This window comes from Rousettus aegyptiacus, unplaced genomic scaffold (assembly GCF_014176215.1).
Source record: "Rousettus aegyptiacus isolate mRouAeg1 unplaced genomic scaffold, mRouAeg1.p scaffold_m13_p_1, whole genome shotgun sequence".
In the NCBI taxonomy this organism is placed as follows: Eukaryota; Metazoa; Chordata; class Mammalia; order Chiroptera; family Pteropodidae; genus Rousettus; species Rousettus aegyptiacus.
In genome coordinates, this window is record NW_023416284.1 from 35,709,587 (window position 1) to 35,726,721 (window position 17,135).

At 38.4% G+C, this 17,135-nt stretch overlaps 1 protein-coding gene across 4 annotated transcripts in view; it reads left to right on the top strand.

Moving 5' to 3' along the window:
• The window catches only part of TCEANC2 (transcription elongation factor A N-terminal and central domain containing 2), a 31,768-nt gene that overhangs the window by 4,314 nt on the left and 10,319 nt on the right, over positions 1-17,135 (top strand). For all 4 annotated transcript variants that reach the window (XM_016120381.2, XM_016120379.2, XM_016120378.2 and 1 more), the window contains exon 3: positions 5,759-5,900. In XM_016120381.2, coding sequence (XP_015975867.2) covers positions 5,759-5,900 — 142 coding nt within the window. The remainder of the gene's footprint in view (positions 1-5,758; positions 5,901-17,135) is intronic.

Here is a 17,135-nt window from a genome sequence, read left to right on the forward strand (position 1 = left end):
CTTCCTGTTCTGACCCAGTGAGCCTTGTCATCTCATCTCTTGTAGCTCCCCATTCACAGGGAGCTACACCCTATTTCTTTATAGCCACGCCCCGTTTCTTGCTGTTCTCTGAATACACTACTCTCTTGTCTCCAAGGCTTTGAATAATGCTGGTCCCTTTTTCTGGAAAGCCTTCTCTTTCTTTTTACAGAGTGAATTTCTATTCATTTGTCAACCCACTAAAATGCAACTTTCCCTGTGAATCCTAGATTATAAATTTTGGTGACCTTGGGTATTTTATTTACCTCTGTATCCTTGGACCTGTCACAGTACTTGACATACATTAAGTGGTCAATAAATATTTGTTAAATAAGTGAATGTTAAAATGCCTTCTAGGTCCTTGGAGTTAATCTTTCCCTCTTCAATAGTCTTTTATCACTTGGTCAAATATTGGTCATAGTACTTATCTTACTGTATTATAATCATCTAATTACCTGTAGTTTTCCTGTCTACTATGAACTTCTAAGGACCAGGACTACAGTGTCTTATTAAGTTCTGATTCCACTCCTAGACCTAACACAGTACCTATACATTATAGGTAAAAAATTTTTGAATAAATAAGAATCATTCTTATTTAGAGATGCCCTTGCAGAGTCTAGATATTAAACTATTTTATAAATATTATCGTGAATTAACTTTATGGCCAGCACTATGGTAGGTACTCTAGGACGGGGTCCCCAATCCCCAGCTGTGTTGTGGCCTGTTAGGAATGGGGCCACACAGCAGAAGGTAAGCAGCGGGCCAAAGAGCCAAGCTTCATATGTATTTGCAGCCACTCCCCAACGCTAGCTAGCATCACCACCTCAGCTCTACCTCAGATCATCAGGCATTAGATTCTCATAGGAGCACTGGTCCGTGTTGCCAAAAAGGTTGGGGACTGCTGCTCTAGGGACCAAAAGAGAAATTTGAGTTCAAAGTAGGAGGACTTGTGGGACTTCCCATTAGAGGATCATAGCATAAGAAATTATTAAGTAATTCGTATGTGTTCCATTACAAAACTGTTTTTTGGACAGTAAGAGTTAAGAGAGGAGAGAGCTCAGTGTTTGTTTTAGTGGACAGAACATCCTGAAGGGATGGAGAGAAATTTGACTAAGTAGAGGGAAGTAGTGACATGTCACCATTCAATAAGTGGTATTTGCTGTTCTCTTTTATTTATGCATGCACACATGCTTACTTTCATGTGTATACAATGACAAATTTAAATCAAATTGAATTAAATGCGAGTTCTATAGACTTAGCTAGGTCTACTCTCTGCCAAATGACATGACCACACACCAGTGTCACAGTTTAATGTCAAGAATTTGCTAAATGTTCAAGCCTCAATTTCCTCATCAGTAACATCAAAGATAATGATATCTAACCTGCAAAGTTGTTATGAGGGCTAAATCAGTAAATGCATGTTGAAAGGGCTAAGCATTGTGCATGGAACATAGGAAAAAGTGATAGTTTCCTCTTTTCATGTATGGGAAAGGAGAGGCTTGTATAGTAAAAGTAGATCCGAGATGATGATGATGATGATAATTATAATGATTACTACTAACATTTATTGAGCCCATTTCTATAGACCAGGCATTGTGCAAAGTGCTTTATATTAACCATTTAAATTCTAATAAGGACTCTGTGAAATGGTTGCTTTTATCATTTATATTTTACAAATGAAGAATCTAAGATATAGAGAGATTAAATATTTTGCTTAAAGGTCTTGCAGCTATAAATGGCAGAGCTGGGATTTGAACTAGACAGTCTAATTCCACAGTCTGCCCCCTGTAGGGTACACTCTCTCTATATAAAAAAAAAGTGGAGGTTTCTGAATGCCATGCAAAGGAGATATAAAAATCTTAGAATATTAGGACCATTGTACTTCTGTTATCAGCATAGTACAAGTAATTTTGCCATAGTCTTATCACATTCAATGAAAGTGATACTCAATAGAGTTCATGTAGTGTACATTTGAATGGTAGAGGTTAATTTTGTTAATCTCTTCTTACTCCCTTAAGGGAAAGTAATTTCTTCTGTTGGTTGCAATAGGAGATTTTTTAAATTAAAAGATTCTAGAATGTTAATTTTTTTAGGTTCAGTACTCAAGAGTGCTCTATAAACCTTTCTTCCCTTTATAGGGTTGGCTAGCTTATATGTTGTTCCTTGTCCCAACCAGTGGAGTGGTGCCCATGTTATTGCTTATGAGCAAATCATTTTTCCTAATTGGTTTTTGTCAAGGTTGATATTTCAGCCATCCACAACTGTAAGACCAAATGGTATTTTGGAGAGGACATCTTCTTTCTGGCAATAACCATTCCGCTACTCATTGTAGTTATCCCATTGATATTTCATGTTCATGTTCCTTGTTCCTCTAAATAATTCTGATAAGAACTTGAAATTTATGTTTTTGGGCCCATATTTGGACAGACATAAGGAAACATTCTTTGATGTTTATGGAATTCCTCTGCTCTGAAACCGACTGCTACATATTTCTTTTTCTCCAATTAAATTTCAGATCTGAAAACTGTTCTATACTTAATCCTCGAGGGTAGAAATGTCTTTGTTCAATGATACCTACTGTGCGCTGGGGATAGAGAGACTAATAAATTGTTCCAGCCCTCAAGTTGCTCATAGTCAAGTGAGGAAGACAGCCTTTAGATAAGTATATGTAGAAAGCAGAGTTGCAATAGCATAAGTCTGTATAGATTACAGAGGGGCCCAGAATGGAGTGTGGTCAAATGTGGTTGGAGAGAGGCAAGAAGGGCTTCATAAAAGAGGTGATGTTTGAAGAGTCTTAAAAAGTAAATAGGTTTTTATCACGTGGTTGAGGCAAAGAAAGAACATCCCAAGCAGAGAGTGTGAGATACTGTGATTCATTTAAACAGCCTACAATAGTTTAGTATATCTGGAGCAGATGATGAGGCTGAAGAAGATGTCAGGAGCCAAGTCATGTAAGGCTTCTTATGCCATACTAAAAAGTTTGGGCTTCTATAGTTCCATATGCTGAAATTATCAGATGTGAAACCCCAAACCTCATCCTAACCATGTAGAAATGCTGTATAAAAAATCTTCAATACAAAACTGAGTTTGAAAGCAAGAAAGAGAAATCCTCAGGTGCCAGGAAGAGAGAGGATACTAGTGTAGATTTAATTGAGAATACATCTTTAAAAATTGTAAGGATGAATACTAAAATAATAGAATGTATAACTTCTAAATCACAAAGAAAAAATCAAGATTAAAGAAAATTTAGTCTATTAAGTAAAAGGTAAAAGAGAAAAAACAAAACAAGAAAGTATGTCCAATTATATGAGTAATCAAAATAAATGCAAATGGGTTAAACATGCCTATTAAAAGAGAGAAATTCTCAGATTGAAAGGGAAGGCAGAGCAAAGTAAACCAGCCATGGGATATTTAAAGCATAATGACCTAGAAAAGTTGAACGTAAAGGGATGGAAGACCAAATATGAATATGTCACAGGCAGCAATTCATTGAAGCAATGTTTATAACAGGAAAAATATGTGTGCATCAGGAGGACCCTGAATATTCATTAGGGAAATAGATTTTAAAATTCTAAGACATTAGTATATAAAAATAATGGAATACTAGGCAATATAGTTAAAGTGGATCATCTGGCTTTACACACACACACACACACACACACACACACATATCAATGTGAATAAATCAAGAAAATATATTGAGTGAAAAAAAGCAAGTTGCAGAATCACATGACATTTATATCTTCTTCCTATTGAAAATATCCCCTTAGCTGGCTTCATTTATTTATTTTTCAGACCATTTAACACTAATACTATTTTATATTATAATAGATTATAAAAAAGGACTTTGTCTCATTTTGGCTTGGGCCTCTAAAGGCTGAGAACTAAGCAACAGGTATGAAACGGTATTCCTAAGTAAGATTCTAGACCATCCATGCAGAACTTGTGAAGGCAATACATGAAGACCGGTTTTGGAATCCTGGACCTATCACCCACCTTAGGCTATAATGAAGGTTGAAGTTGAAGGAAGAAAAGAGAAATAATTCCTCTAGATAAAGTGAGTGTTTTCACTTGGAGGACTTGACCTCAGATCTTGGAGGTGGTGGACACAGACCAGGCCTGTGCCTGGGAACATCTGAAAACAGGGATAGTGGCTGACTGATGCCAGGGGAAGTGGCTGCATTGAGAAGGCTGTTAACCCTCAGAATTTTTCAGGGCAAATATATAGGCAATAGTGGAGAAAATGCTGGCTGCTCTGGAATTGAATTAAAGGGTTTGGGTTTACAAGTGTCCTTGGAAGGACAATGGGAGCCCTCCACAGAGAGTCTGTGTGAAGTGGGTTGCCAAAACTGGGGACTTTGGGCGGACTTGTAAGCAATTGGCTGGAAGAGGCATTGCCAACCTTTTGGGAACTGCGAGTGAGATCTCAACAATGGAACTCTCCAGGGAACCACAAAAGAACCCCTAAGAAAAAAGGAGTCAGCTTTATATATCTGCTGAGACTAGAGAGCACTAAAACCTGATTAGCATAGCATCACAACAGAAAGTAAGGCTTTTTTTTTCTGTCTCTTACCTCTCCTCCTTTTCCTAGCTTTGAACCTGGTAGAGTCAGAGACCAAAGCAAAGAAGCAGATCTGGGAAAAGGGAGGAACAAAGATAGGGAAATAGAGTCAGAAATCCCCTCCTCCCACCATGGCCTGCTGGGCTGAAAACAGACCCCAGCCAGTGGAGGGAGTAAGACTTTTTTTTGGGGGGGGGGGGGTTGCTTTTTATTGAACTATCACCTGCATGTAGAAAAGTGGACAGACATGAGTTTACATCCTGACAGATTTTCACAAAGTAAAGATACTTGTGTCCCCAGTATCTAAATCAAGAAACAGAACATTATCAGAGTCCTAGAGCCCCAGTGCCCCCTTCCATTCCCAGGGTAGTAACCATCTGAGGAGATTTTAAAAGCAACTTTATTATTTTGTTTCTCAGTTTAGTTTTTAAAAATTTTTCCTTAGTTGAAATAATATCAAAGCTACAACATAGTACAAAGAGCTTCCCATTTCCTTCACTCATATTCCTTTATTGTTAATATTTTACACTTAATGGAAAGATGGTAGATTCTTCCAGGAATTGAAAGAGAGGAATGAGTTTGTGAAGGGTAAGGAGACTTAAAATTTAGTGCTCTACTACTCTATGTGAAATGGCAAAATGTTAACTTATTTTCATTATAAATAGTGAATTACTCTGTACTTTTCTTTGTGTTTGAAGTTTTTAAAAATTCTTCAAACAAGAGAAGTTTAAGTTTTATCATCTAGGAAGTGGGAAGCTGTTGAAGTGTGCTTTTGTTGTTGAAATAAATATATCTTTATGACTTTTCTGCTCTCTGTCCTTGCCTATGAATTAAGACACTTAAGTGAGCTATAGGGTTGATTCACCTCGGCATCGTTTTTCTTTTCTTCCCATCTTATTGCCTCTCACTGGTATCACTGCTAAGTGCCCAGTAGTGTGTAACACGGTAAGATTAAAACTTGCACTTTTCCTAATAGGTGTAACTCCCTTCCTGATGTGCAGTAGGCAGGACCTGCTTTTAAGCAATTACCTATCATTTGGGGCTATCATACACACTGTGCTTTGGTTCAGGTCATAATCAATAATTCATATGTCAATAGGAGTCCCATTAGCTCAGGTGAAGGCAGATGTCTTTCTAATGAAAATGTTCCATTTTCCAAATGACGTTTCCTTTTCCCAGAGAGTTGTGGTTATAGAAGACATCAAAAGATGGAAAACTACGTTGGAGCTTCCTGATCAAACCAAAGAGAATCTAGTTGAAGCCTTACAAGAATTAAAGAAGAAAATACCCTCCAAGGAAGTGTTAAAATCGACAAGGATAGGTACGTTCCTTCTGAATGTTATAAAAAGTACTTATATTTTGGCTCCTTCCTTCTTCCTTTCCTCCCTCACTCAAACATTAAGTTATCCTTCATATCAGTGCTTCTCAAACTACTCATGGTAATGGACCATTGTTTAAAAAATTCTGCATTGGTTGCAGAACAATAATATATAATAAAAATTATAAGAAAATTAAAATATACAAAATACGAGTCCTACTTTTTAAATTAGATTTAACATATAGAATTACTGTCATATTGCTACATTATAGAGCATATTGCTATAAATGCTTCTAAATGCTTCAGTTCTTACTGCATGGACTGGTAACTGGCAGTGATCTGTAGATAGCATTTTGAATGTGCTCGATGGTGGGTGTGCAAAAATGTGTAAGATTTGGTTCGTGACCTCAAGGAAATTAGGGTTTGGTGGAGAAATAAGCATGTAGACAAATGGGAACAGTAAAGTATTATGGATTATACATAAAAACATGTAAATAATATCCTGGGTACCATTCTGATCTGTGTAAGGTATGTGCTGGTATAAAGGACAGAGTAGTTACTTACATCTGAGGAATTCAGAAAAGGCTTCATTGAAGTAGCATCTTTTCCGTTAAATCTTGAGAGTTAGCTTTTCTGTCTTGAGTAGAAATAACTTGCAAAGCATGGTTTATAAAAGCAAAATGATAGCATCATTTGCTGCTACATCATTTATTATAAAGCATTAGAGATATTTAAAAGGTAAGTCAGGGACTACATTGAATTGCCATTTTAGTACAGTAGACAACTGTGAATAATATGCAAGGGAGAGCCAACATGTGTTCCTCAAGCTGCTCCCAACTCCCCAGGGAGTCCAGGGTAGTCATTCGCAGCTGCTGTTCTTGCCCTCACTAGTGCAGTCATTGGCTTCTCTGCCTCCCCTTGACCTCTTGTTCATGAGAAGCAGGAGAGAGAGCAGCTTTAGACTGGCGCTAACAGCTGGCAAGAGCTGTGTGAAAGCCCCAGAGGACCCCCCAAGAGTCTTGAGAGTTGCACCCCTGTAATATAAACCAGAATCTGAGAAAATTAGAGCTTAAAGAACATAAAACCCTATCATTATAGCCAAGGAGATTCTCCCATCTGCTGGTGGATTTTCTCTTTATAGGTTGTGGTCGCTAGAGGGCAATAAGACCATTCAGATGAGCAGATAAGGAATTTCCACCAGTAGAGGGTACTGGTGATTAATATTTTATGACGTATATATTTACATATATGTATGTGTTCATATTTAGGCACACACCACAAATACTATTTATGATCAGATTTTAACCATATAATAGGCTGGAATTGTCATACAAATACAGAACATGATCATTTTTGAAAAATCATTTCTGTTTGTTCTTTGAGTAAATTGTGAGTATGCTTTTAAGAATGGGTGTGTCCGATCAGAGATTTCAATTCAAGGATCATAATGAAACAAGGGCCTCAACTTGGGAGGAGCTGGAAACCATCTAACTTTTGAGTCTCGACCCTACTCTAAGCCTTCCCTAAACCTGAGGTTGTATGGGAGATAGGGGTTTCTTGATTTCTTTTGGAGTCACATCAGTTGCCAGGCTAAAGATTCATTTGGATCGTTGCCTGAGAATGTTTACATTCTTCCACCTTTAGCTTCCTGCCTGTCCCTATCCTGTGGGCTATAAGGGATAAATATTTACTGAGTGTCTTCTTTGTGCTGGGAACTGTGCTGGCATAATAGTAGAGACAGATATTGTCCCCGCCTCTATGAAGCCTGCAGTCTAATGGAAGGACAGACAATTTAACAAGACTTCCTCAGACAATGTAATGAGTGCTCTAATGATTGGGAGAAGTTAGCCCAAGGAGTATATGCTTTGGAAGTAGAGGAGAAGATATTAAAGAATGTGTCAGGCATGTGAGCTGTACAGAGGGCTGGAGGTGGGAGAGAACAGGATACACTGCAGAAACTAAAAGAAGTTTTGTATGTTCGAAGTGAAGCTGGGGAGACAATATGGATCAGTAGGAAAAGGCCCTTTGGAAGCCATTCAAAACTAATCTATTGGTTATTTGTCTCTGTGTGAAAATTACCCCCAAATTTAGCAGCTTAAGTATCTGTTATCACACACAGTTTTTCTGAGGTGCTTATCTGGGTGATTCTGGCTCACGGTCTCTAAAGAGCTGTTGGCTGGGTCTGAAAGTATGACCGGGGCTTAAGGATATACTCAAAATGGCATACTCAGAGGATTGCTGGTAGGAGGCCTCAGTTCTTCATCACATGGGCCTCCCCTTAGGGCTGCTCATGACATAGCCATTGATTTCCCTAGAACAAGCGATCCAAGAGAGAACAACAAAGATGGAAGCCACAGTGTTTTTTATAATCTAATCTCAGAAATGACGTACCGTCACTTCTCTCATATTCTGTTGGTCACACAGACCAACCCTGGTACAATTCGAGAGGCAACTACACACAAGTTATGAATACCAAGAGGACAGGACCATTGGTAGCTATCTTGTAGACTGGTTACCACAGCAAGTATTTCTTTTTATTTCTCCTAGATATATTATACTTCTTGGACATGTAGATTTATGTTCATTTGTAGAAATTTTACAGCTACTATCTCTTCAAAAGTGCCTCTTTTTCATTCTGTCTATTCCTTCATTCTGAGATTCTGTAATTAAAAATATGTTAGACCTTTTATTTTCCGTACCCCTGAGCTTGTTTGTCATTTTTTTTATCTCTTTGTCTCTTATAGAATTCTGGGCAATTTTAGGTATATATTTCCCAAGTCACTAATTCTCTTTTCTCCTGACTTGTATCTGCTATTTAACCCATTCACTGAGTTCTTTATCTCAAAAACTTGATCATTTTTATAAATTTCATTTTTCCCCTAAATTTCTTTTAAATATTACTTGTACATTCTTATGATTGTACCTTTTATTTTTTTAAACCTTTAATGTATAGTTCTGTATTTTTCATCTGACTATTCTAATATCTGTAGTCTTTAGAGGTTTAGATCTGTTGTTTATTATTTCGTCTAACCCTCATGGTGCTTGGCTCCCCATGTGTTTGTAGACTTTTAATTGTGAATGCATTATTTTATTTCAATCTATGGGAATTTTGTGTGACTAAATTGAAGAAGCTTCCCTATAGAGGGGTTAGCTTGTTTGTTTGTTTGTTTGTTTGTTTGTTTGTTTCTGCCAATAGAGAAGGGTGACTTCTGACCTGGAATACTTTAGTACCCCTCTCAAGGATCCCAGCTCAGTGTAAGAGTCCCAGGATTAGCTGTCCTACTTCACCACTGGCCCAAAGCTAAGTGTTTTAGCAGCATTGCTATTAACAGCAGCCCTTAGTTTAGCCCCGCCTCTCCCTGCGCCTACCCCTTTAGCCTCTGCTTACTTTTTTGGAAGAGGAAATAAGATGGTTTTTATCCAGAATCCAGATTTACTGCAGTGAAAGGGTAGCTTTACTCCACAATAAAATGATTATTATTGAAGGGTTTCGAATGGAGAAATGATATATTCACATTTGCATTTTAGAAAAAAATCTATCTGGATGCCATGTGGGGAAAGTATTGGAGAGAAGCAAACCTAGAGGCAAGAAGCCCAGTGAGGAAGCTACAGAAACATCTGGCTGAGACATGAGGGTGGCCTGAAGGGGTAGTAGTTGTGGGAATGGAGAAATGCGGTTGGAATCAAGAGACATAAATGGAATAAAATCCCAAAGGACCTATAGATTGATTGGATGTTGGAAGTGAAGATAAAGGAGTGAAGGCTGAAAGCTAGATTTCTACTATGGGCAAGTAGGTAGATAGCAGTATTACTCATTAAGATAGAGAACAACAGGTTTAGAGGCGAAGAGATTAATAAATTCAGTTTTAGACTTACTGTTTGATATACTGAGGGAAATCCATGAGGAAATAGGATGTTGGTTGTACAAGGCTGAAGCTAAGGAGAGACCATAAGTTTCTACTTGGGAGTCATCATCAGCATGCAGTTAGAAACTGAGGCAATGCAAATAGATAAACTTGCTCAGGGAGAGTATTTAAGAAAAGCATAGAGCTAAGTCCAAAATCTTAAAGCGGACCCATATTTAAGAGACTTATAGAGGGAGACTGAGAAGGTATGACTAGAGAAACAGAAGGGAAACAGACAAGAATACTGTCATGAATGAGAGGGAGTATTTCTAGAGAGTGATTGGTCAGCAGTGTCTGCTGTTCTCAAAGGGTTAAATATGCTGTCTAAAACTCGCACATTAGATTTTGCAAAGTAAGGTCATAAATGGTTTTGGTCAGGTCAAAGTAGGGTTTGGGGCAGAAAGTTGAGTGAGGAGGAGGTAAGAAAATCAAAATGAAAATAGGCAATTCTTTCAAGAAGTTTGGTATTGAAAGAAAAAAGAGAGGTCACGGTATCAGAAAAGGAATGTGGGACCAAAGAAAGTTGTCATTTTTAAAATAGAGAGAGTCTAACCCATTGAGTGACAGTTTAGTAGACCTTATAGAGAGTGGACTGGACTCACCAAGGGTTAACTGTGGAGATGAGGATGTCAGATGCCTCTCATCTTGTTGCCTCTCTTCCCCTCTCCACTGGCTCCTTCTACCTTCAGACACATCCAGATCTTCCCCTTTAATTGGCTTTGCCATCTCTTCCAGATAGGCCATTTGTTTTAAAAGTGATTGATAATCAAAACTCCCATTTCTGCCCCTCCCATTCCTTCGTTCAACTCTTTCCATACTGGTTCTCCCACAACCACTCTTTTTTTCCTCCAGGACACGAGTGATTTAATTCTATCTAAATCCAATCATCTTGTCTCATTTCTCATCTTCCCAGAACTATGAATTTGAGACCATTGATTAAATCTCTTTTCTGTCAATATAAATGACACTGAATTTGTTGCCAATTCCTTATTTTTCAAATGTTTATTGCCTTCATAGCCCTTATCTGAGTTTGTTATTACTTATTTAATAATTTACTCATTTATTTTTTATTTACTTAACAGTAACTCTATGCCAGCAGGACCATGCAACACACTTTATTTAGTAACGCATTTCAAGCATTAGTGTGGCATATAGCAAGAACTCAGGATATAGTCATCAAATGAATAAAAATGACATGGTCCAATAAGATTTTCTCCATGGCTCTTTCTAGCTTTCTGGACCCCTGTTTCTTGCCTTTCTTTGTTTCTTCAGTCCTTGTTCCCTGTTCCCTAATAAGGTGCTTTTCTGTAAAGCTCCAGCCTCAGTCTTGCTGCTGCTTTAGGGCACTTCACCAGAGAGCCTGTTCACTCTCCAGCTTAACTGAGACCTTAATTCAGACAACCTTTGGGTATGCATCTCCCAGCCTGATCCACTTTTGAATCTTAGATTTTTAGAAATGTTGTTCCAGTTTACATTCCTACCATTTTCTTAAAATTTTACTAATTTAATAAGGTAAAAATAGCATCTTGTTTTTATTTGCTATATGGAATTGTTTTTATGTTTATTGGCACTTCATCCTTTTTTGTGTGAATTGTTTGTGTTCTTTGTCCATTTACTATTGAGATCTTTTAATTTTGCTATCTATTTCTGAGCTTTGTAAATGTCAATGTCATAACACTTTTAAATCCATTTAGCTATCTCAATTTATAAAGGAGGAAACTCTGACCAAGGAAGATAAAGTGACCTATCCAGGGCCACATAGTGAGTTAGAACCAGAGATATAATGAGAACCCAGGTCTCTTGGGGAATTGTTTTTTCTTGGTTAGCAGACTGCCACTGTGCCTTGGATCACAGCCATATGTGCCTTTATTTTATTGGACCATCTCTATGGGTTATGCCATCTGCTCAAACTCACCTCTTTTAAACAGAATTTAGTACCTTTTCTTGTGTACTTCAAATGCAAGTTTTCTCCTAGTACTCCCATTTTAGCCAATGCCCCTAGAATTCTCTGACATAAACTCTTTGTATTTTTTTAGGCAAGGCAACCCTTGGTTGACTTCACAGATTGCAAGGACCTTGTCAGCTTACAATCCCTTGTTTTTTTATTTTTTACGCCTACAGCATCTGACATAAACTCTTAAGGCAGAAATGACCAGCAGGCAGTTGAAGATGTCAGACTGAGGCTCAGATGAGAGATTTAGACTAAAAATATATATTTGGAAGTCATTTGTCTAGAAAAATTTGCTTAAAATCACCTGGATGAATTTTTTGAGTAAAAGAAATGATTAAAGGGCTAAAAGATTCAACTTAGAAGATCTATGGTAGGGAAACGGGAGGAGGGGGAAGAGCCAGTGAAGTGGCAGAGGGAGTATAATTAGAGCAAGAAGAAGAGGAGAGCCAGGGCAGTATTGTGACATGCAGGCCAAGGAGGAGTGTTTTAAGAGGCAGAGGAAATGAGAGGCCTCACTGTTCTCAAGTGACCTGGGAAGTTAAGGTCCAGCTGGGCTAAAGCCTTTGGACCTGACCCTTAATGGAGCCTCTGATTGGACACTTTTATTTTTAAGAAGACCAGTGGATAAGGGATATTGAGTAGATGGCCGATGAATCAGTGGAGGTAGGCCTTGCAGTCTCAACCTGGTGAGCAAGCATGCTCCACTTTGCGATGCTGTATATATGAATATTCTGGGAAAAGTTTTATGTCAATCATATTGATCTGCTTTCAGGGATGTCTTATTTTCATTTATGGTTGATTAACAACCAAAAAACCTATACTTAAGAAAGTGATTTCCCATCTATGACTTCATTTGATCTATACAGTAATTCTGGAAGGTAAATGTTATTATTTTCTTCATTTTACAAATAGGAAAACTGAGGTTTAGAGAATTTAACTTACCCAGGTCAGAAAACCAAATAATAATTGACTAAGCTCAGATGTTCTTATCCTATGTCATTCCTCCTCCTGAAACCTCAAGATGCACTTTTCTTTCTCCATGGCAAGCTCTTGTCCTTCAAGACCCAGATGAAACATACATGAAACTAAAAACATTTATTGAATGAATAAATGAGTGAGAATGTGTGTGAGTGAGTGAATGGGTATATGATTTGACTCACCTAAAGTCACAGTATAAGTTAGTGGCAAGGACCTTTCAGATGGACTTCTATTCTCAAGTCGTACCGTAGATTCCCCTTGCTTAACAATCCCAAACTACTTATAGGCTTCTATGAATAATGCCATAACAAATTGCCACAAAATTAGTGTTTTAAAAGAACACAAATTTATTATCTTACAGAACAGAAGTTCAGTATGGATCTCAGTAGGCTAAAATCAAGGTGTTGACATGGCTACATTCCTGTCTGGAGACTCTAGGGGAGAATCTGTTTCCTTGACTTTTCCAGTTTCTAGAAGCCACCAGTATTCTTTGGCTCATGGTTCCCTTCCTCCATCTTCAGAACTGGCAGTGGTGGGTTGAATTCTTCTCACACCTCATCTCTCTGACCCACCCTTCTGTCTCTTCCACTTTCAAGGACTGGTATGATTAGGTTGGGCTCATCAAGATAATTGAGGCTAATCTACCCCATCTCAGGGCCCTTAACCTTAATCATACCTGCAAAGTCCCTTTTTTCCATGTAAAGTAACATATTCACAGGTTCTGAGGATTAGGGCATGGCTATCTTTGGGGACCATTGTTTTGCTTACCACAAGCCCTCAAATTATGCCATGCAATTTCAAGTTCCATGATCTTGTTCACTCTATTTCTTATGTGAGTCCTGTCTCCTTGAGTCATTATCAAGACTCAGGATGAGATTTTGCCCCTTTCATGGTATTTCCTGGCTCTTCTATCCTTAATTGACTCTTCTATCCTTTTAGCCCTCCCTGGTGGTCCCCCTTCAGTGCTATCTTGGGACCTGTAACACTTACATGCATTTGTTTTGTTTAGGTATTTTCTGTACTTAGACCTACCTGGAGCTCCTTGAATACAAGGCTGTGTCTTTCTGAACATTGTATCCCAATGTCTAGCATAGGGCCTGGTACATACCTAGTATTTGGTAATGTTTGTTAAATGAGTGAAAGACTATTTCCTGTAAGGAATTTGTCTTAACAGTGTGCTGGGATGCAGAAACCCCCTATCCTTAAGCCCAGGGGACCTGACTTAGATCATAAGACCAGCCAGTGGCACCACTTGCTTTAAAACATAAATTTCATGGAGCAAATAATGACTTTTTGCAGATCATTAACTTTCTTGATGTAGCTACTGACCAACTTGTGACCTTGGGGAGAGGTCATGCAGCTTCGTTTTTTTCACCTGAATCAGGAGGAGGCAGGACTGTGTGATCCCAGAGGAAATAGCATAGGGTTAAAGCATGAGCTCTGGAGCCAAACTGCCTATGTTTGAAACCTGGCCCTACTTCTTACTTGCTATGTGCTTCGCAAGTTACTCAACCTCTTAGATTCTCAGGTTCTTAACCTATAAAACGGGGAATCCCAATAGCAGCTAACTCATAGGGTTGTCCTGAGAATCAAACAAGTTTAGGTATGTAAAGCATTTAACACAGTGGCTGTCATCATTATTGTTATCATGAATTCTTTTTTTGATCTAAAATTTATGATTTTTGCCCTGTTTTTCTAGAAGAGGGTTCCCTAGACACCTTCTCCTCTTTTCTTTTCCGGCCCCAAACTGGACTGCTCTTCCTGCTGTCACTCTTTTTTTGGAGATTTTTTCCTCTTGCTAACAAATCTTACATCCCCCTGGGTCCCTTACAGCCTTGCCTTCTTGGGACGGTTTCCTCGGTATTGGCAGAGCCTCCTGACCAGTCTGGGTGGGGTTCCTGTGGGAGTTATCTATGGGACGTGCTGCCCGCTGCAGGCTAGAAGCACTGACTCCACTGCCTTGCCCTGAGAGTGGAAGCCTTAGGCCTTTTAGCCACATCATAGGGCCCCTGCTCTTCTGATATGGGAATACCAAGAAGGTGAACACTCTCTGCGTCCTGGTCCCTGATAACAGAGAAGTACAGGGTGTTAGGGGTTAAGTGTGCAGGTCCTGAGGTCTGGCTACTTGTATTCAAATCCTGGCTTCCACACTTAACCAGCTTTAAGACCGTGGCGGTTACTTTGCTAAGTTTCAATTTTTCATTTATAAAAAGAGATAAAAAAAAAAGCATTTAATTCATTGTTTAGTTATAAAAATTAAATGAGATAATTTATATAAAATCTGGAGTAGCAAGCAGGATGAATTCTTAGCAACGGGTAAAGATTAGAAACTTTTGATTTCCTAGTACCTTTGGATTCAATTCTTTGCAGTACCATTTCATTATTTTGTTTGCAATTGTGTGATTTTCCCAATCAAATGCATCCATATTCAAATGTAAGTAAAAAAACAATTTGAAAGGCAAATATGATTTTTTTTTATTTATTTAACTCTTTGATTCAGTTTAGCAAACAATTATTGATCTTTCTCTGCTAGACACTATTCTGGGAGCTTGGAATAGAACTTGAAGTAAGGAATAAGTTCTGCCCTCAAGCCATTTGCAGTTTGGAGGGGAAAGTGAACATTTAAACATTCTAGGCAAAGGGAACAGTGAACTAAGGCACAGAAATATAAGAAGGCCAGACAGCCTAACCCAAAATAAGAATATGCAAGCTGCTCTTTATGGCTAGAACTTAGTGCATGGAGGTAAAGGAGTAGGAATACTGGAGGTGAGAGGAAGTAGGAAAGAAGGCAACATGGTGAAAGGTAAGGCCAAAGAGGTTCAAGTCATCCAGAGCTTGAATGCTATACTTAGAAATTAATTTGAGGGCGGTGGAGAGAGCTGCCGAAGGGATTTGGTAAGGAAGTGATGTGATCAAATTGTGTTTTAAAAAGATTATTTTTGGCATCTGTATAGAAGAATAAATGGAGGAAGGCTAGACAGAGCACAGAGATTGGTTAGTAAATCATTGCCATAAATGCTTCCGGGTGATGGGCCCTGAATCAGGGCAGCAGTGAGGATGAAGAGGGAGGTGAAGAGGAAAAGAAAGAGATATAAGAAATGTTAAGAAGCCTAACATGATGGATGAATGGCCGTGTCATTGTATAATAAGAAATATAGGAGGAGGGACTGAGGGAGATAATAATGAATTCCATTTTCTATTATAGCAATGTTGAGTTAGAGGTGCTTACAAAATAAGCAAGTAGAGATGTTCATTAGGGGACTGGATATTTGAGTTTTGCACTTAGCAAGAGCTTTTGAGCTAGAGATACATATTTGATAGTGATCTGCTTGCAGATGGTAGTTGGACCACAGGAACAGGTAAGATTATTCAAGGGAAGGCAGGCGAAGAAAGAACAGAAGAGGCCAAGGACAATGCAGGTAGGGTTCACAGATAATTAAAAGTTGAAGAAGGCATATGCAGCCAGCAGAAGAGATAGAGAAGGAAGAGGAGAACCAGTAAGAGGTTGCGTCTCAAAGCAGTGGAAGTGAGAAGGCAGCAGTGTGAGACGCCACAGAGGGATCAAGTAACATCATGATGGAGAAGGTCCTTTGGATTCCACAGGTAGAAGGACTCAGTTTGAGAGACTTCTGTGTCTTCATTTCTCAGTGCCTTTCTTGGCGAGAGAAAAGGATGATATGGGGAGCACATGAAGAGAACACTCTCTATTCTAAAGAAACCCGAATGCAGCTCTATTACAACACAGACTGCCTGCACTGTTAGGATTGCTTACAGATTGAGCCAGCCCACAACATTGTGAGCTGAACTGCATAGATACACATAGTCCCACTACTCAGAGGAGACCCGCTAATAATTTCATTATAAATTCTTTTAGACTTTTTCCTCTATATATAAACAAACATATGTTTATATGTGTACACAAATATAATTTTTAAAACAAATACTGGCTTATATTGTATGTGCTCTTCTGAGAACCTACTTTTTTCACTTAACTGAATAAAGTGATCATTTTTCCATGTTGAGCTAGTCTAGTCTTTAAGGGCTACAGAGCATTCATTGTTCGAATTGACTATAATTTATTTAACAAATTGGACCCTTAATGATGAGTTTGTAGGTTGTTTCTAGCTTTTCAGTACCGCGAACAATACTGGAATGAATATTTTTGTACACATACCTTCTTTGCACACTTTGGCAGGGTGAGTGTAGGTTAAATTCTAGGGACTGTGTCTTTCTCATCTCTGTACCCTCAACACAAAGCATAAAGTGGGAGCTTAGTAAAAATATTAAAGTGCCCTGAATTTAGGTCTTTGTGTTCCTGCAGTGTCTCGTTTATCTTTTTATTTTTAGCATCTGTAACCATAACCAATAACACAAAAATTTGTTTGCTGAATAAATAATCTCAAG